Raw genomic sequence first — 18161 nt, 5'->3', positions numbered from 1 at the left:
GTCCTTTCTTCCCTCTTGGTTCCCCCCCCCGCCCTTCAGGGTCAGGTCGGCATTACCTCATCGCCGTCCCAAACTGACCCAAGGAAGGGGGGTGACTCCCTCCAGAGTCCAACTGATCCTTTGTTGCTGCCAAGGCCAGCGTCCTTTGTTCCTGTGAGGCTGGGCTGGGTTTGTCCCACACACGCCCTGATGAGGTGTGAACTGCCCCTCTGCTCCTGGAGAGTTTTCCCCTGGGCTTGCTTTAAGCCAGGAGGACACATGTTCAGCCTCATAACTATATACAGTAAATTATAACTTATAACATTACTATAACATCACCGTAACAACCATGCTCAGTGCATCACGAGCCTCCCGAAGACGCCCGACATGGCAAACTTTGCACTGGACCCCACCCAATCATTTTACAAGGATGAACATAGGGGTGCTCCCCCGAGCTACAGAGCATCACAAAAATCGCCTCTCTGCCCCTATTCGACGTCCCCCCCCCGTTTATGCCTCCCAGGATGGCCTTAGCTTCTGCTACGGCTGCAAATGAAACCACCACCACGAAAACGGTTAATAATTTATTGCACGGGGTGTCCAGGCAGGCCTGCCTGGGGGGGCGGGGGGGTTGTGTTAAAGTGCTTTGCAGACCTGGCCTGGCCGGTCTGCTCAAATATCCTATTGCGCTAAGCGGAGCAGGCGGGGCGGGGCCCAATGTGCCCCCCAAGAGGCATGAACTTTTCCTTCATTGGGCAGTAACGACACGGGTGTCAGTGGGTTACGCCGGATTTACACCGGGGCCAGCGGGGGGAGAGGGGAGGGTCTGGCCCCTTCCCTCTCCGTCTCCAGCAGCTGCTCTACCAAGGGATTCTGCCCCCTTCCCCCGGGGGTGGGGGGCTGTAGCTCCGTGGGGCCCGGCGGCTGGACTGGGTCAGGGGCTGCTCACGAGCTTCGGCCTCCGGATGTGCATCTGGGCAGGGGAAAGAGCGGCCGTGAGGTCCAGGAGCAGACGCTGGCCCCCAAGGGGCTCCCCTCCCCCAGCTCCCCTCCCCCAGTCCCCATATAGCCCCCCTCCACATCTGCACCAGGCCCCTCCCCTCCCCCAGCCCCCAGCCCCCCTCCCCAACACCAGGCCCCGCCCCTCTCCCAGCCCCCATAGCCCCCCTCCACATCTGCACCAGGCCCCTCCCCTCCCCCAACCCCCATAGCCCCCCTCCACATCTGCACCGGGCACCTCCCCTCCCCCAGCCCCTATAGCCCCCCTCCACATCTGCACCAGGCACCTCCCTTCCCCCAGTCCCCATAGCCCCCCTCCACATCTGCACCAGGCACCTCCCGTCCCCCAGTCCCCATAGCCCCCCTCCACATCTGCACCAGGCACCTCCCCTCCCCCAGCCCCCATAGCCCCCCTCCACATCTGCACCAGGCACCTCCCCCAGCCCCCATAGCCCCCCTTCACATCTGCACCGGGCACCTCCCCTCCCCCCGCCCGCAGCCCCCCTCCCCAACACCTGGCACCGCCCCTCTCCCAGCCCCCATAGCCCCCCTCCACATCTGCACCGGGCCCCTCCCCTCCCCCAATCCCATACCGCCTCCCTGGGCCCCTCCCCTCCTCCCACCACCCCCACGTGCTCCCCTCCCAGGATGCCCGGGTGGGGGAGAAGTGGCGCCACCCAGTGGCTGTTTGATGGCAGCGTCCCCCCCCCCCCCCCAGGCCTGGTGCAGAGGCAGGGACGGGGAGTGGCCGGGGGCACCTACCGGGATGGCGGGGTCCACGGCCGAGAGGTGAGGGCTGAAGGTCCCTCTGCTGCCGCTGCCTGCGGATCCAGAAGGGAACCAGAGTCAGAAAGGGGGAGGCGGAGGGGGCTGCCCCAGCATCACCCCCCCCCCCGCACATCTGCCACGAGCTGCACCAGTCTCAGCGTCGCCCTGGGCCTCACCAGCCCCGCTGGGGCCTTGCCCGTGGCCGGAGGGTCCGGCCAACCGGGCTGGGGCGACTGGGCCTTACCGTTGTACGAGGCTCCTTCGTTCTTGATGATGACGCCGCCAGAGATGCTCATTTCCTCCTCGTAATCCTCCAGATGCTCCACAGAGCTGTTCAGGCTGCGGGGGAAAGCACCGGCCAGGCCCGTGACCATCCGCCACAGACTGCACCCCTTGGGGCCACCCCAACAGATAGAGGATCCTTCCCTGCCCTCCTCCAGCACCTCCGCTCTGACCCACCAGCCCCCACTCCCCTCCCAGAGCCGGGGAGAGAACCCAGGAGTCCTGGCTCCCAGCCCCCCTGCTCTAACCCACCAGCCCCCACTCCCCTCCCAGAGCTGGGGAGAGAACCCAGGAGTCCTGGCTCCCGGCCCCCCCTGCTCTAACCCACCAGCCCCCCATCCCCTCCCAGAGCCGGGGAGAGAACCCAGGAGTCCTGGCTCCCAGCCCCCCCTGCTCTAACCCACCAGCCCCCCCTCCCCTCCCAGAGCCGGGAGAGAACCCAGGAGTCCTGGCTCCCAGCCCCCCCGCTCTAACCCACCAGTCCCCACTCGCCCCCCAGAGCCGGGGACAGAACCCAGGAGTCCTGGCTCCCAGCCCCCCTGCTCTAACCACCAGCCCCCACTCCCCTCCCAGAGCCGGGGAGAGAACCCAGGAGTCCTGGCTCCCAGCCCCCCCTGCTCTGACCCACCAGCCCCCACTCCCCTCCCAGAGCCGGGGAGAGAACCCAGGAGTCCTGGCTCCCGGCCCCCCTGCTCCAACCCACCAGCCCCCACTCCCCTCCCAGAGCCAGGGAGAGAACCCAGGAGTCCTGGCTCCCAGCCCCCCCTGCTCTGACCCCCCAGCCCCCACTCCCCTCCCAGAGCCGGGGAGAGAACCCAGGAGTCCTGGCTCCCAGGCCCCCCGCTCTGACCCACCAGCCCCCACTCCCCTCCCAGTGCCGGGGAGAGAACCCAGGCGTCCTGGCTCCCAGCCCCCCCTGCTCTAACCCACCAGCCCCCACTCCCCTCCCAGAGCCGGGGAGAGAACCCAGGAGTCCTGGCTCCCAGCCCCCCCGCTCTGACCCACCAGCCCCCACTCCCCTCCCAGAGCCGGGGAGAGAACCCAGGAGTCCTGGCTCCCAGCCCCCCCTGCTCTCTCCCACCTGGTATGCACCTGGCCCCTTTACCTGGCTTTGGACCCCCGTCTCCTGGCCTTGACCAGGAAGGCGGCGAGGACGATGCCGGCGATGAACAGGACGACCAGGGGAACTGCCATGCCCACGCCCACCTTACTGACACGGGTTTGGCAGCGATCACCCGGGTACCAGAACACATCCGTGTTGGCGCAGCTGTGGGGAGAGAGAAGCGGGGGGTGAGTAGAGCACCCACCCCATGCTGGCCCTTCCCTGGGGCTCCCTGTCCCCCCACTCCAGCCCTTCCCTGGGCTCCCCCCTCACCCCAGCTGCCTTCCCCTGGGCTCCTCCATGCACCTTCCCCAGCTCCTCTCCCCGGGGTCCCGCTGCCCCCCTCATCAGCCCCTTCCCCACTGCTCCCCACCCCTCTCCAGGCTCAGGGTTAGGGTTATGGGTTAAGAGTTAAAGGTCAGGATTAGGATGAGAGTGAGGGTCAGGGTGAGGGTTAGGATTAGGGGTTAGGGTTAAGTGTTTAGGGTGAGATTAGGGTTAGGTTAAGGGTTAGAGTTAAGGGATAGGGTGAAGGGTTATAGTTAAGGGTTTAGGGTGAGGATTAAGGTTAGGGTTAGGGTTGGGTTTAGGGTTAGAGGTTAGGGTGAGATTAGGGTTAGGTTAAGGGATAGGGTGAAGGGTTAGGGTTTAGGGTTAGGGGTTAAGGTTAGGGGTCTAGGATGAGGGTTAGGGTGAGGGTGAGGGTTAGGGGTAGGGGTAGGGTTAGGGGTAAGGGTGAGGGTGAGGGGTTAGGGGTTAGGGTTAAGGTTAAGGGGTTTAGGGTGAGGGTTAGAGGTTAGGGTTAAGGGTGAGGGGTTTAGGGTGAGGGTTAGGGATTAGGGTTAAGATTAAGGGTGAGGGGTTTAGGGTTAAGGGTTAAGGTTAGGGTTAAGGGTGAGGGGTTTAAGGTTGGGTTTAGGGTTAAGGGTGAGGGATTTAGGGTGAGGGTTAGGGATAGGGTTGGGGTTGAGGTTAGGGTTAAAGTTAGGGGTTTAGGGTGAGGGTTAGATGTTAGGGGTTAGGGTCAGGGTTAGGGTTAAGGGTGAGGGGTTTAAGGTTGGGTTTAGGATTAAGGGTGAGGGGTTTAGGGTGAGGGTTAGGGGTTAGGGTTGGGTTAAGGGTTAAGGGTGAGGGGTTTAGGGTGAGGGTTAGGGGTTAGGGTTGGGTTAAGGGTTAAGGGTGAGGGGTTTAGGGTGAGGGTTAGGGGTTAGGGTTGGGTTTGGGGTTAAGGGTGAGGGGTTTAGGGTGAGGGTTAGGGGTTAGGGTTGGGTTAAGGGTGAGGGGTTTAGGGTGAGGGTTAGGGGTTAGGGTTGGGTTAAGGGTTAAGGGTGAGGGGTTTAGGGTGAGGGTTAGGGGTTAGGGTTGGGTTAAGGGTGAGGGGTTTAGGGTGAGGGTTAGGGGTTAGGGTTGGGTTAAGGGTGAGGGGTTTAGGGTGAGGGTTAGGGGTTAGGGTTGGGTTAAGGGTTAAGGGTGAGGGGTTTAGGGTGAGGGTTAGGGGTTAGGGTTGGGTTAAGGGTGAGGGGTTTAGGGTGAGGGTTAGGGGTTAGGGTTGGGTTTAGGGTTAAGGGTGAGGGTGAGGGGTTAGGGTTGGATTGGGCCAGCGACCTCCCCCGGCTCTGCTATGGGCCCAGCCCGGTTGAGGTTAGGGTGAGGGTGAGGTGTTAGGGGTTAGGGTGAGCGTTAGGATTAGGGTCAGAGTCAGGGTATAGGCGCTGAAGGCCCCCCAAGACAGGGCGGCCCATCTAGGGCAGGCTCTGAGGAAGCCAGATAAGCCCAGGTTGGCGTCCGGGTGCCCCCAGGTGTGGCCGGCATCCTACACACCCCAGACTCACATGCACTGGGGCCCGGAGCTCCTCAGCTGGCACTGCCCGTAGTTGCAGTGCAGGGAATTTGGCAGGTCCTGGGAGCACCGGGTGACGCAGTTCAGGGTGCCCTTCTCGGTGATGTTCGGGAAGTAGTACTGGGCGAAGTCCTGGGGGACGCTCTGCCTGCAGGTATCTGGCGGGGGGAAGAGAGGGGTCAGCGGGAGGCCGAGTGGGGCCAGAGCCGTCGGCGGGGGCAGGCTGATGGCTAACGAGGCAGCCGCGCGTGGCCAGGGGTTCGGGTCACTCACCTGCCGCCGAGAAGCTGGTGGTGGCGTTTTTGAGGACCGGGTTGGGTGGAGCCGTGAAGCAGAGCTTGTCTAGAGAAGGAGGCAAGCGGGCATTCGTCACGCGTTAGCAATTCGTCACTCGGGCTCTAATCGTGAGTAGGGGGCTACAGCACCGCAGCAGGCTGAGATCGGGGCTCCCCAGACCGAGATCAGGGCCCCCCATTGTGCCGGGAACTGTCCAGACCTTCCCCCAGGCTGGGAGGGGAGGGGACCCTTGACTGTCTGAATACGGCCCGGGGTCTGTCTCTTTCCACCCCTTCACCTCCCCGCTGCCCTGGGGCGCCCTGTGCCAGCTTGGGGACCGCGGCTTCCTCCTGCAGCCCCCCCCCCCCCGTGGCACCGGAGCCGGTGACCACCAGAGGGAGGCGCTCAGGGTCCCTTCTCTCACCCTGCGTGGGAGAGGGGCCGGGCCCCCGCCGCCTACCTGCGCAGTTCCCCGTCGTCGTGTTGATGACCTCCAGCTGCTTCACCACCTGACTGGTGACGGACTCCAACGTGGCGTCGAGTTTGTTGCTCAGGGGGACCTCGATGGTCACGCTGTGGTCAACCACAATGCTGCCCTGCCTGGGGGGCAAAGCCGGGAGCTGGTGGTTAGAGCAGGGGGGCTGGGAGCCCGGACTCCTGGGTTCTCTCCCCGGTTCTGGGAGAGGAGTGGGAGCTGGTGGTTAGAGCAGGGGGGCTGGGAGCCCGGACTCCTGGGTTCTCTCCCTGGTTCTGGGAGGGGAGTGGGGGCTGGTGGGTCAGAGCAGGGGGGCTGGGAGCCCGGACTCCTGGGTTCTCTCCCTGGTTCTGGGAGAGGAGTGGGAGCTGGTGGTTAGAGCAGGGGGGGCTGGGAGCCAGGACTCCTGGGTTCTCTCCCTGGCTCTGGGAGGGGAGTGGGGGCTGGTGGGTTAGAGCAGGGGGGCTGGGAGCCAGGACTCCTGGGTTCTCTCCCTGGTTCTGGGAGAGTGTGGGGGCTGGTGGGTTAGAGCAGGGGGGGCTGGGAGCCTGGACTCCTGGGTTCTTTCCCCGGCTCTGGGAGAGGAGTGGGGGCTGGTGGGTCAGAGCACGGGGGGCTGGGAGCCCGGACTCCTGGGTTCTCTCCCCAGCACTGAAATGCTCAACCCTGAATTAGTCGCCCGTAGAGCGAATGGGGAGACTGACAGGTTGGCCGCGTGTGTGATTTACACTCGACAGGGAGCTGCCTCAGCCAGCCGGGGTGGGGGGCTGACCCTCTGCGCCCAGACAGGTAGCGCCTGCCTCGAGGAGATGCTGCCGGAGGAGCCCGGCTTTATCCGGGCGGCAGCGCCCTCCCCGGGGGGCGTCCCGCCTGACACGCAGGGGAAGGAGTTAACCCAGGTTGCACGTTAACACCCCGGCAGCCGCAGGCCAGAGGAAGGTCCGTGGGTCACACATTCCTGTGAGTAGCCGGGAATGAGGCCACTCTGCCCAGCCCAGGGGTGTCGGGGTCTGGCCGCCTCGGGAACCGACACTGTCACGGGGTAGGTTTCCGTGGCGGACGAGGGCCGAGAGAGCGTTTACGAAGGGGTCGGGTTAGTGTTTACCCACAGCGGTCCAGCCCCTGGGCCAGAGCGGGAGGCGGGGGGTCCAGTCCCTGCCCCGCTCGTGCGTTTGTTATTTCAGAGCCGCGCCGCAGAGGTGCCAAACCTGGGCACCTTCCTCCTTCTGAGCAGCCGGCACCTAGCGAACAGCGGGGCAGCGGGGGCAGCTTAGTTTCTGGGCAGACACTCACCTCAGGTTCAGGATGACAACGCCCTGGTACCCAGTCACGCCCTTGTACACCATCTTCATCTGCAAGGCAAAAAAATCCCCCCCCCGTTCCTGCATAAAACGGGCCAGAGGAACCGACAGCCGCAGTGAGAGGGCAGAATAAATCTTTCTCCTCCCCCTGGGCCTCACCTGCTCTTTGAAATTGTTCTCGAACGTAATATAAACTGCAGAGGATTTATTGTTCAGCTCCTCCGTGAAGTTCTGGTTGGTCACCTTCACTTGAACGTCCACCTCAGCCTTGATTGTACCTGAAACAGCCACGGAAACCGTGACAGGCATCCCCCGTCTAGCGCCATAACTCGCCCCAGCCCCCCACCGGCCCCGCGTCGCAGCCTGACGACCACCCGGCCCACCGACGGCCGCCCATTGATCCTCGGCCCTTCCCCGGTAGGGATCAGTGAACAGGGACGCCGAAGATGAGCACTGCTATGCTGTCCCTGGCTTCCCCCGGCTGGGGCCTGGGCGTAACGGGAGTGACCTGCCTGGGGAAGAGCCCTTTGGGATCTGCCCGTGAAGAGCCCACCCGGAGCCAGGCGTGCGGTCACTGGGGCGCACGTCGCCCCGAAAGGAAAAGGAGGCACTTACTCACGTTGGTGGCTATCACTTCGTTGGCAAACTGGCAGAGCGGCCCGTTGAATTCACTCTTGCAGAGGCATTTCTTGTAGGTTTCATCGTAGGTTCCCCCATTCTGGCAATCGACTGGAAGAGACCCCGGAGTGTGAGGCGGGTCTCCGAACCCCCCTCCCCCAGTATTCCCCCCCACACACACAAAAAACCTGCACACACACATCCATACATTCATCCATCCATCCCCAGAAAAATCTCTTAATCTATCCACCTATGCCCAGCCACACCCATCCATCCATCCTCCCACCCATCCATCCATCCCTAGACATACCCATCCATCCATCCTCAGACACATCTTCCCATTCATCCATCCACACACATCCACCCATCCATCCATCTCCAGACTCACCTATACATCCATCCACCTATCCCCCAACACCCCACTATCTACACATTTATCCATCTGCAGACATACCCACTATGTAACCATTCATTCACCTCCAGAAACACCCATTTATCCATCCATCCACCCATTCTCAGACACACACCTCTATCTCTTCATCTATCCATCCAGCATTGGTATTAACCTGCCCCATTATACAAAGGTCTCTCCCCTGACCGACCTCACCAGCCCCTCTCTGTCTCAGGCTGCATTCTGATGGGTATCACCACAGAAGTAACACAGCAAAGATGTGCCATATGGGTAGACACAGATACACTGGTTTGGTGAGAAAGACGCAGCAGGGAAGATGCTGATTGTCCAGCATCCCACCCTCCAGGCACACTATATACCAGAAAAACATGTGACCATGGCAACCACTACACCCGGATATTGTAGTGGGGGTCACATAATGTTGGGTAACTCACCTGCAGGTACAGCTGAAGAGATGGATGGTGTGGGAGTTGAGCTCTGTGTTGAGGTGGTGGGAGAGGTGGAGGTGGTGCCAGGGGCTGTGGTGGTGGTGGTATCGGAGGTCATCGTAGTGGCGGCAGAAGAGGTGGACATGGTACTGGAGGCCGTGGTCACACCGGGAGTGGTGGAGGTGTCCCCGGAGGCCGTGGTCACACCGGGACTGGTGGAGGTGTCCCCGGAGGCCGGACTGCTGGTGGGAGGAGTGGGGGAGGTTTCACCGGAAGCCGGGCTGGTGGTGGCAGTGGGAGTGTGGGAGGTTTCACCGGAGGCCGGGCTAGTCGTTGCGCTGGCCGTGGGGGAGGTTTCACCGAAGGCCGGGTTGCTGGTTGCGGTAGGAGTAGAGGAGGTTTCACCGGACGCCGGGCTGGTGATGGTGGCGGTGGGAGTGGGGGAGGTGTCGCCGGGAGTCGGGCTGGTGGTGGCTGTGGGAGTGGGGGAGGTTTCGCCAGAGGCCGGGATGGTGGTGACTGTGGGAGTGGGGGAGGTGTCGCCGGGGGCCGGGCTGGTGGTGGTGGCAGTGGGACTGGGGGAGGTTTCGCGGGAGGCCGGGCTGGTGGTGCCGGTGGGAGTGGGGGAGGTTCCGCCGGAGGCCGGGCTGGTGGTGGTGGTGGGAGTGGGGAAGGTTACACCGGAGGCTCGGCTGGTCGTTGCACTGGCCGTAGAGGAGGTTTCACCAGAGGCCGGGCTGCTGGTTGCAGTAGGAGTGGGGGAGGTTTCTCCGGAGGCCGGGCTGGTGGTGGCGGTGGGAGTGGGGAAGGTTACACCGGAGGCTGGGCTGGTGGTGGCGGTGGGAGTGGGGAAGGTTACACCGGAGGCCGGGCTGGTCGTTGCACTGGCCGTAGGGGAGGTTTCACCAGAGGCCGGGCTGCTGGTTGCAGTAGGAGTGGGGGAGGTTTCGCCGGAGGCAGAGCTCGTCGTGGCGGTGGGAGTCGGGGAGGTTTCGCCGGAGGCCGGGCTGGTGGTGGCGGTGGCAGTGGGGAGGTGTTGCCGGAGGCCGGGCTGCTGCTTGCAGAAGGAGTGGGGGAGGTTTCGCCGGAGACCAAGGTGGTGGTGGCGGTGGGAGTCGGGGAGGTGTCGCCGGAGGCCGGGCTGGTGGTGGCGGTGGGAGTGGGGGAGGTTTCGCTGGAGACCGAGCTCGTCGTGGCGGTGGGAGTGGGGGAGGTTTCGCCAGAGGCCGGGCTGGTGGTGGCGGTGGGAGTGGGGGAAGTGTCGCCGGAGGCCGGGCCGGTGGTGGCGGTGGGAGTGGGGGAGGTTTCGCCGGAGGCTGGGCTGGTGGTGGCGGTGGGAGTCGGGGAGGTGTCGCCGGAGGCCGGGCTGGTGGTGGCGGTTGGAGTCGGGGAGGTGTCACCGGAGGCCGGGCTGGTGGTGGCGGTGGGAGTGGGGGAGGTTTCGCCGGAGACCGAGCTCGTCGTGGCGGTGGGAGTGGGGGAGGTTTCGCCTGAGGCCGGGCTGGTGGTGGCGGTGGGAGTGGGGGAAGTGTCGCCGGAGGCGGGGCTGGTGGTGGCGGTGGGAGTGGGGGAGGTTTCGCCGGAGGCCGGGCTGGTGGTGGCGGTGGGAGTGGGGGAGGTTTCGCCGGAGGTCGGGCTGGTGGTGGCAGTGGGAGTGGGGGAGGTTTCGCCAGATGCCGGACTGGTGGTGGCGGTGCGAGTGGGGGAGGTTTCGCCGGAGGCCGCGCTGGTGCTTGCGGTGGGAGTGGGGGAGGTTTCGCCAGAGGCTGGGCTGGTGGTGGCCGTGGGAGTGGGGGAGTTTTCGCCGGAGGCCAGGCTCGTGGTTGCGGTGGGAGTGGGGGAGGTTACACCGGAGGCCGGGCTGGTGGTGGCGGTGGGAGTGGCGGAGGTTTCGTCGGAGGCCGGGCTGGTGGTGGCGGTGGGAGTGGGGGAGGTTTCGTCGAAGGCCGGGCTGGTGGAGGCGGTGGGAGTGGGGGAGGTTTCGCCAGAGGCCAGGCTGGTGGTGGCGGTGGGAGTGGGGGAGGTTTCACCAGAGGTCGGGCTAGTAGTAGCGGTGGGAGTGGCGGAGGTGCCGCTGGAGGCAGATCTGGTTGTTGCGGTGGGAGTGGGGGAGGTTTCTCCGGAAGCCGGGCCGGTGGTGGCGCTGGGAGTGGGGGAGGTTTCGCCGGAGGCCGGGCTGGTGCTTGCGGTGGAAGTGGGGGAGGTTTCGCCAGAGGCTGCGCTGGTGATGGCCGTGGAAGTGGGGGAGTTTTCGATGGAGGCTGGGCTGGTGGTTGCGGTGGGAGTCGGGGAGGTTACACCGGAGGCTGGGCTGGTGGTTGCGGTGGCAGTGGGGGAGGTTTCGCCGGAGACCAAGCTGGTGGTGGCGGTGGTAGGAGTGGGGGAGGTTTTGACGGAGATCGGGCTGGTGGTGGCGGTGGGAGTGGGGGAGGTTTCGCCAGAGGCCGGGCCGTTGGTGGCGGTGGGAGTGGGGGAGGTTTCGCCGGAGGCCGGGCTGGTGGTGGCTGTGGGAGTGGGGGAGGTGTCGCCGGAGGCCGGGCTGGTAGTGGCGTTGGGAGTGGGCGAGGTTTCGCCGAAGGGCGGGCTGGTGGTGGCAGTGGGAGTGGGGGAGGTTTCACCGGACGCCGGGCTGGTGGTTGCGGTGGAAGTGGGGGAGGTTTCGCCGGAGGCCGGGCTGGTGGTGGCAGTGGCAGTGGGGGAGGTTTCGCCGGAGGCCGGGCCGGTGGTTGCGGTGGGAGTGGGGGAGGTTTCGCCGGAGGCCGGGCCGGTGGTGGTGGTGGGAGTGGGGGAGGTTTCGCCGGACGCCGGGCCGGTGGTGGCGGTGGGAGTGGGGGAGGTTTCACCGGAGGCCAGGCCGGTGGTGGCGGTGGGAGTGGGGGAGGTGTCGCCGGAGGCCGGGCTGGTTGTGGTGGTGGGAGTGGGGGAGGTTTTGTCGGAGGCCGGGCTGGTGGTGGCGGTGGGAGTGGGGGAGGTTTCGCCGGACACCGGGCTGGTGGTTGCGGTGGCAGTGGGGGAGGTTTCGCCAGAGGCCAGGCTGGTGGTGGCAGTGGCAGTGGGGGAGGTTTTGTCGGAGGCCGGGCTGGTGGTGGCGGTGGGAGTGGGGGAGGTGTCGCTGGAGGCCGGGTCGGTGGTGGCGGTGGGAGTGGGGGAGGTTTCGCCGGAGACCGAGCTGGTGGTGGCGGTGGTGGGAGTGGGGGAGGTTTTGACAGAGATCGGGCTGGTGGTGGCGGTGGAAGTGGAGGAGGTGTCGCCGGAGGCCGGCGGCTGGTGGGGGCGGTGGGAGTGGGGGAGGTTTCGCCGGAGGCCGGGCCGGTGGTGGCGGTGGGAGTGGGGGAGGTTTCGCCGGAGGCCGGGCTGGTGGTGGCAGTGGCAGTGGGGGAGGTTTCGCCAGAGTCCGGGCTGCTTGTGGCGGTGGGAGTGGGGGAGCTTTCGCCGGAGACCGAGCTCGTCGTGGCGGTGGGAGTGGGGGAGCTTTCGCCGGAGACCGAGCTCGTCGTGGCGGTGGGTGTGGGGGAGGTTTCGCCGGAGGCCGGGCTGGTGGTGGCAGTGGCAGTGGGAGAGGTTTCACCGGAGGCCGGGCCGGTGGTGGCGGTGGGTGTGGGGGAGGTTTCGCCGGAGGCCGGGCCGGTTGTGGCGGTGGGTGTGGGGGAGGTTTCGCCGGAGGCCTGGCCGGTGGTGGCGGTGGGAGTGGGGGAGGTTTCGCCGGAGGCCGGGCCGGTGGTGGTGGTGGGAGTGGGGGAGGTGTCGCCGGACGCCGGGCCGGTGTTGGCGGTGGGAATGGGGGAGGTTTCGCCAGAGCCCGGGCCGGTGGTGGCGGTGGGAGTGGGAGAGGTTTCGCCGGAGGCCGGGCCGGTCGTGGCGGTGGGAGTGGGGGAGGTTTCTCCGGAGGCCGGGCTGGTGGTGGCGGTGGGAGTGGGGGAGGTTTCGCCGGAGGCCGGGCTGGTGGTGGCGGTGGGAGTGGGGGAGGTTTCGCCGGAGGCCGGGCCGGTGGTGGCGGTGGGAGTGGGGGAGGTTTCGCCGGAGACCGAGCTGGTGGTGGCGGTGGTGGGAGTGGGGGAGGTTTTGACAGAGATCGGGCTGGTGGTGGCGGTGGAAGTGGAGGAGGTGTCGCCGGAGGCCGGGCTGGTGGTGGCGGTGGGAGTGGGGGAGGTTTCGCCGGAGGCCGGGCCGGTGGTGGCGGTGGGAGTGGGGGAGGTTTCGCCGGAGGCCGGGCTGGTGGTGGCAGTGGCAGTGGGGGAGGTTTCGCCAGAGTCCGGGCTGCTTGTGGCGGTGGGAGTGGGGGAGCTTTCGCCGGAGACCGAGCTCGTCGTGGCGGTGGGAGTGGGGGAGCTTTCGCCGGAGACCGAGCTCGTCGTGGCGGTGGGTGTGGGGGAGGTTTCGCCGGAGGCCGGGCTGGTGGTGGCAGTGGCAGTGGGAGAGGTTTCACCGGAGGCCGGGCCGGTGGTGGCGGTGGGTGTGGGGGAGGTTTCGCCGGAGGCCGGGCCGGTGGTGGCGGTGGGTGTGGGGGAGGTGTCGCCGGAGGCCTGGCCGGTGGTGGCGGTGGGAGTGGGGGAGGTTTCGCCGGAGGCCGGGCCGGGGGTGGGGGTGGGAGTGGGGGAGGTGTCGCCGGACGCCGGGCCGGTGTTGGCGGTGGGAATGGGGGAGGTTTCGCCAGAGCCCGGGCCGGTGGTGGCGGTGGGAGTGGGAGAGGTTTCGCCGGAGGCCGGGCGGGTGGTGGCGGTGGGAGTGGGGGAGGTTTCTCCGGAGGCCGGGCTGGTGGTGGCGGTGGGAGAGTGGGGAGGTTTCGCCGGAGGCCGGGCTGGTGGTGGCGGTGGGAGTGGGCGAGGTTTCGCCGGAGGCCGGGCCGGTGGTGGCGGTGGGCGTGGGGGAGGTTTCGCCGGAGGCCGGGCTGGTGGTGGCTGTGGGAGTGGGGGAGGTTTCGCCGGAGGCCGGGCTGGTGGTGGCGGTGGGAGTTGGGGAGGTGTTTCTGGAGGCCGGGCTGCTTGTGGCGGTGGGAGTGGGGGAGGTTTCGCCGGAGGCCGGGCCGGTGGTGGCGGTGGGAGTGGGGGACATTTCGCCGGAGGCCGGGCCGGTGGTGGCAGTGGGAGTGGGGGTGGTTTCGCCGGAGCCCGGGCTGGTGGTGGCTGTGGGAGTGGGGGAGGTGTCGCCGGAGGCCAGGCTGGTTGTGGTGGTGGGAGTGGCGGAGGTTTCGCCGGAGGCCGGGCCGGTGGTGGCGGTGGGAGTGGGGGAGGTTTCGCCGGACACTGGGCTGGTGGTTGCGGTGGCAGTGGGGGAGGTTTCGCCAGAGGCCGGGCTGGTGGTGGCGGTGGGAGTGGGGGAGGTGTCGCTGGAGGCCGGGCCGGTGGTGGCGGTGGGAGTGGGGGAGGTTTCGCCGGAGACCGAGCTGGTGGTGACGGTGGTGGGAGTGGAGGAGGTTTTGACAGAGATCGGGCTGGTGGTGGCGGTGGGAGTGGGGGAGGTTTGGCCGGAGGCCGGGCCGGTGGTGGCGGTGGGAGTGGGGGAGGTTTCGCCAGAGGCCGGGCTGGTGGTGGCGGTGGGAGTGGGGGAGGTTTCGCCGGAGGCCGGGCAGGTGGTGGCGGTGGGAGTGGGGGAGGTTTCGCCGGAGGCCTGGCTGGTGGTTGCGGTGGGAGTGGGGGAGGTTTCGCCGGAGGCCAGGCCGGTGGTGGCGGTGGGAGTGGGGGAGGTTTCGCCGGAGGCCGGGCTGGTGGTGGCAGTGGCAGTGGGGGAGGTTTCGCCAGAGTCCGGGCTGCTTGTGGCGGTGGGAGTGGGGGAGGTTTCGCCGGAGACCGAGCTCGTCGTGGCGGTGGGAGTGGGGGAGGTTTCGCCAGAGGCCGGGCTGCTGGTGGCGGTGGGAGTGGGGGAGGTTTCGCCGGAGGCCGGGCTGGTGGTGGCAGTGGCAGTGGGAGAGGTTTCGCCGGAGGCCGGGCCGGTGGTGGCGGTGGGTGTGGGGTAGGTTTCGCCGGAGGCCGGGCTGGTGGTGGCGGTGGGAGTGGGGGAGGTTTCGCCGGAGGCCGGGCCGGTGGTGGTGGTGGGAGTGGGGGAGGTTTCGCCGGACGCCGGGCCGGTGGTGGCGGTGGGAGGGAGTGGGGGAGGTTTCGCCGGAGGCCGGGCCGGTGGGGGCGGTGGGTGTGGGGGAGGTTTCGCCGGAGGCCGGGCGGGTGGTGGCGGTGGCAGTGGGGGAGGTTTCTCCGGAGGCCGGGCTGGTGGTGGCGGTGGGAGTGGGGGAAGTTTCGCCGGAGGCCGGGCCGGTGGTGGCGGTGGGAATGGGGGAGGTTTCGCCGGAGGCCGGGCTGGTGGTGGCGGTGGCAGTGGGGGAGGTTTCGCCGGAGGCCGGGCTGGTGGTGGCGGTGGGAGTGGGGGAGGTTTCGCCGGACGCCGGGCAGGTGGTGGCGGTGGCAGTGGGGGAGGTTTCGCCGGAGGCCGGGCAGGTGGTGGCGGTGGGAGTGGGGGAGGTGTCGCTGGAGGCCGGGCTGCTTGTGGCGGTGGGTGTGGGGGCGGTTTCGCCGGCGGCCGGGCTGGTGGTGGCGGTGGGAGTGGGGGAGGTGTCGCTGGAGGCCGGGCTGCTTGTGGCGGTGGGAGTGGGGGAGGTTTCGCCGGAGGCCGGGCCGGTGGTGGCGGTGGGAGTGGGGGAGGCTTCTCCGGAGGCCGGGCCGGTGGTTGCGGTGGGAGTGGGGGAGGTTTCGCCGGAGGCCGGGCTGGTGGTGGCTGTGGGAGTGGGGGAGGTGTCGCCAGAGGCCGGGCTGGTGGTGGAGGTGGGGGTGGGGGAGGTGTCGCCGGAGGCCGGGCTGGTGGTTGCGGTGGGAGTGGGGGAGGTTTCTCCGGAGGCAGGGACGGTGGTGGTGGTGGGAGTGGGGGAGGTTTCACCAGAGGCTGGGCCGGTGGTGGCGGTGGGAGTGGGGGAGGTTTCTCCGGAGGCCGGGCCGGTGGTGGCGGTGGGAGTGGGGGAGGTTTCGCCGGAGGCCGGGCTGGTGGTGGCATTGGGAGTGGGGGAGGTTTCACCAGAGGCTGGGCTGGTGGTTGCGGTGGGAGTGGGGGAGGTTTCGCCAGAGGCCGGGCTGGTGGTGGCGGTGGGTGTGGTGGTGTTTTCGCCGGAGGCGGGGCGGGTGGTGGGGGGGGGAGTGGGGGAGGTTTCACCTGAGGCTGGGCTGGTGGTGGCGGTGGGAGTGGGGGAGGTGTCGCCGGAGGCCTGGCTGGTGGTTGCGGTGGGAGTGGGGGAGGTTTCGCCGGAGGCCGGGCCGGTGGTGGCGGTGGGGAGTGGGGGAAGGTGTCACCGGAGGCCGGGCCGTTGGTGGCGGTGGGAGTGGGGGAGGTGTCGCCGGAGGCCGGGCCGGTGGTGGCGGTGGTGGGAGTGGGGGAGGTTTCGCCGGAGGCCGGGCCGGTGGTGGCGGTGGGAGTGGGGGAGGTTTCGCCGGAGGCCGGGCTGGTGGTGCCGGTGGGAGAGGGGGAGGATTCGCCTGAGGCCGGGCCGGTGTGGTGGCGGTGGGAGTGGGGGAGGTTTCGCCGGAGGCCGGGCCGGTGGTGGTGGGAGTGGGGGAGGTTTCGCCGGAGGCCGGGCTGGTGGTGGCAGTGGGAGTGGGGGAGGTTTCGCCAGAGGCTGGGCTGGTGGTGGCGGTGGGAGTGGGGGAGGTGTCGCCAGAGGCCGGGCTGGTGGTGGCGGTGGGAGTGGGGGAGGTTTCGCCGGAGGCCGGGCAGGTGGTGGAGGTGGGAGTGGGGGAGGTATCGCCGGAGGCCGGGCCGGTGGTGGGAGTGGGGGAGGTTTCGCCGGAGGCCGGGCTGGTGGTGGCAGTGGGAGTGGGGGAGGTTTCGCCAGAGGCTGGGCTGGTGGTGGCGGTGGGAGTGGGGGCGGTGTCGCCAGACGCCGGGCTGGTGGTGGCGGTGGGAGTGGGGGAGGTGTCGCCGGAGGCCGGGCTGGTGGTTGCGGTGGGAGTGGGGGAGGTTTCGCCGGAGGCCAGGCTGGTGGTGGCAGTGGGAGTGGGGGACGTTTCACCAGAGGCTGGGCTGGTGGTGGCAGTGGGAGTGGGGGAGGTTTCGCCGGAGGCCGGGCTGGTGGTGACGGTGGGAGTGGGGGAGGTGTCGCCGGAGGCCGGGCTGGCGGTTGCGGTGGGAGTGGGGAAGTTTTGGCCGGAGGCCGGGCTGGTGGTTGCGGTGGGAGTGGGGGAGGTGTCGCCGGAGGCCGGGCTGGCGGTTGCGGTGGGAGTGGGGAAGTTTTGGCCGGAGGCCGGGCTGGTGGTTGCGGTGGGAGTGGTGGAGTTGGTGCTGGAGTTCATCATGGTGGAGGAAGGGATGAAGGTCTCAGTTGTGTTCGTGTCTGTATTTGTAGAAGTTGAAATCATAACAATAGCGACACTGGGTGAGACTCCTGTTCCCTCCCTCACAGTTCCTGTCAGCCTGCATCTGCCAGTGCCAGAGCTTCTAAGGGAATGAACAGAACTTGGCAATTTCAAGTGATTCATACCCGATTGTCCATCCCAGCCTCTTGCAGTCAGGGATGAAAACACTCATAGCCTGGGGTTTGCTCCCTGACCAGCTTGGCTCGTAGCCATTGGACCTATGTGCTAGGAATTTATCTTGTTCTTCTTTGAACCCTGGTCTAGTCTTGGCCTTCACAACACCCCCTGGCGAGGAGTTCCCCAGGCTGACTGTGCGCTGGGTGCAGAAATACGTCCTTGTGTTTGTTTTAAACCCGCTGCCTGTTCATTTCACTGGGTGACCCCTAGTTCTTGTGTTATGTGGAGTGAACAACACTCCCTTATCTACTTTCTTCTCACCCGTCATGATTTTATAGACCTCGATCGTATCCCCCCTTAGTCATCTCTGTTCCAAGCTGAACTGTCCCCACCTTTTTAATCTCTCCGCATACAGAAGCTGTTCCACACCCCTCATCATTTTTGTTGCGCTTTTCTTTTCCCTGTCCACTTCCAATATGTGGTTTTTGAGATGGAGCGACTGCATCGGCACGCAGTAGTCAAGGTGTGGGCAGCCCGTGGGTATATACAGAGGCAATATGATATTTCTGGGATTATTCTCTATCCCTTTCCTAGTGGTTCCCAACTTTCTGGTCACTTTTCTGGCTGCCACTGCACATTGAGTGAATATTTTCAAAGAACTCTCCATAATGACTCCGAAATCTCTTTCTTTAGTGATAGCAGCTAATTTAGACCCCATCATTTTGTGTGCACAGTTAGGATTATGGTTTCCAATGTGCATCACTTTACATTTATTAACATTGGATTTCATCTGCCATTTTGTTGTCCGGTCACCCAGTTTTGTGAGATCCTTTTGTAGCTCTTCGCAGTCTGCCTGAGTCTTAACTATCTGGAGTAGTTTTGTATCGTCTGCAAACTTTGCCCCCAAACTGTTTACCCCGTTTTCCAGATCATGGTTGTGGTGGTTCTGTCTGTGATCATGGCGGCTATGGCCAAGAACATGATCTTTTCTGTCATGTTAATGGAGGGGATGTATGGGTCGGGATAGGTAGCTAGATGGGATGTATGGGGACAGACAGAACAGAAGAGGGGATGCATGGAGATGGATAGATAATTGTGGCATGCCAGCTCTGCTGTGGTTGAGGTGGAGAACCCCGTTCTGGGAAGGGTTGACTCTTCTAAGCGCTCTAAGATCCTCATGCTTGCTTGGAACGTTTTGAACTTTGGTGTGCCTCATGGGAACCTGAGCTCAGGT

The 18161-nt window shown here is 65.9% G+C and overlaps 1 protein-coding gene across 1 annotated transcript in view; it reads right to left on the bottom strand.

Moving 5' to 3' along the window:
- MUC3A (mucin 3A, cell surface associated) overlaps window positions 1-17923 on the bottom strand; it is a 61521-nt gene extending 43598 nt beyond the window's left edge. The window contains 22 exon segments of the mRNA XM_045001568.1: window positions 1741-1799; window positions 1991-2085; window positions 3134-3295; window positions 4963-5128; window positions 5244-5312; window positions 5707-5846; window positions 7015-7073; window positions 7182-7300; window positions 7638-7751; window positions 8487-8954; window positions 9207-9506; window positions 9593-10741; window positions 11009-11231; window positions 11451-11533; window positions 12094-12184; window positions 12506-12844; window positions 13169-13219; window positions 13410-14567; window positions 14569-14769; window positions 15214-15327; window positions 15613-15670; window positions 17844-17923. Coding sequence (XP_044857503.1) covers window positions 1741-1799; window positions 1991-2085; window positions 3134-3295; window positions 4963-5128; window positions 5244-5312; window positions 5707-5846; window positions 7015-7073; window positions 7182-7300; window positions 7638-7751; window positions 8487-8954; window positions 9207-9506; window positions 9593-10741; window positions 11009-11231; window positions 11451-11533; window positions 12094-12184; window positions 12506-12844; window positions 13169-13219; window positions 13410-14567; window positions 14569-14769; window positions 15214-15327; window positions 15613-15670; window positions 17844-17923 — 5298 coding nt within the window.
- Window positions 17924-18161: the final 238 nt, after the last annotated feature.

The sequence above is a fragment of the Mauremys mutica genome, unplaced genomic scaffold, assembly GCF_020497125.1.
Source record: "Mauremys mutica isolate MM-2020 ecotype Southern unplaced genomic scaffold, ASM2049712v1 Super-Scaffold_328, whole genome shotgun sequence".
In the NCBI taxonomy this organism is placed as follows: domain Eukaryota; kingdom Metazoa; phylum Chordata; order Testudines; family Geoemydidae; genus Mauremys; species Mauremys mutica.
This window is presented reverse-complemented; position numbering and strand designations above follow the sequence as displayed.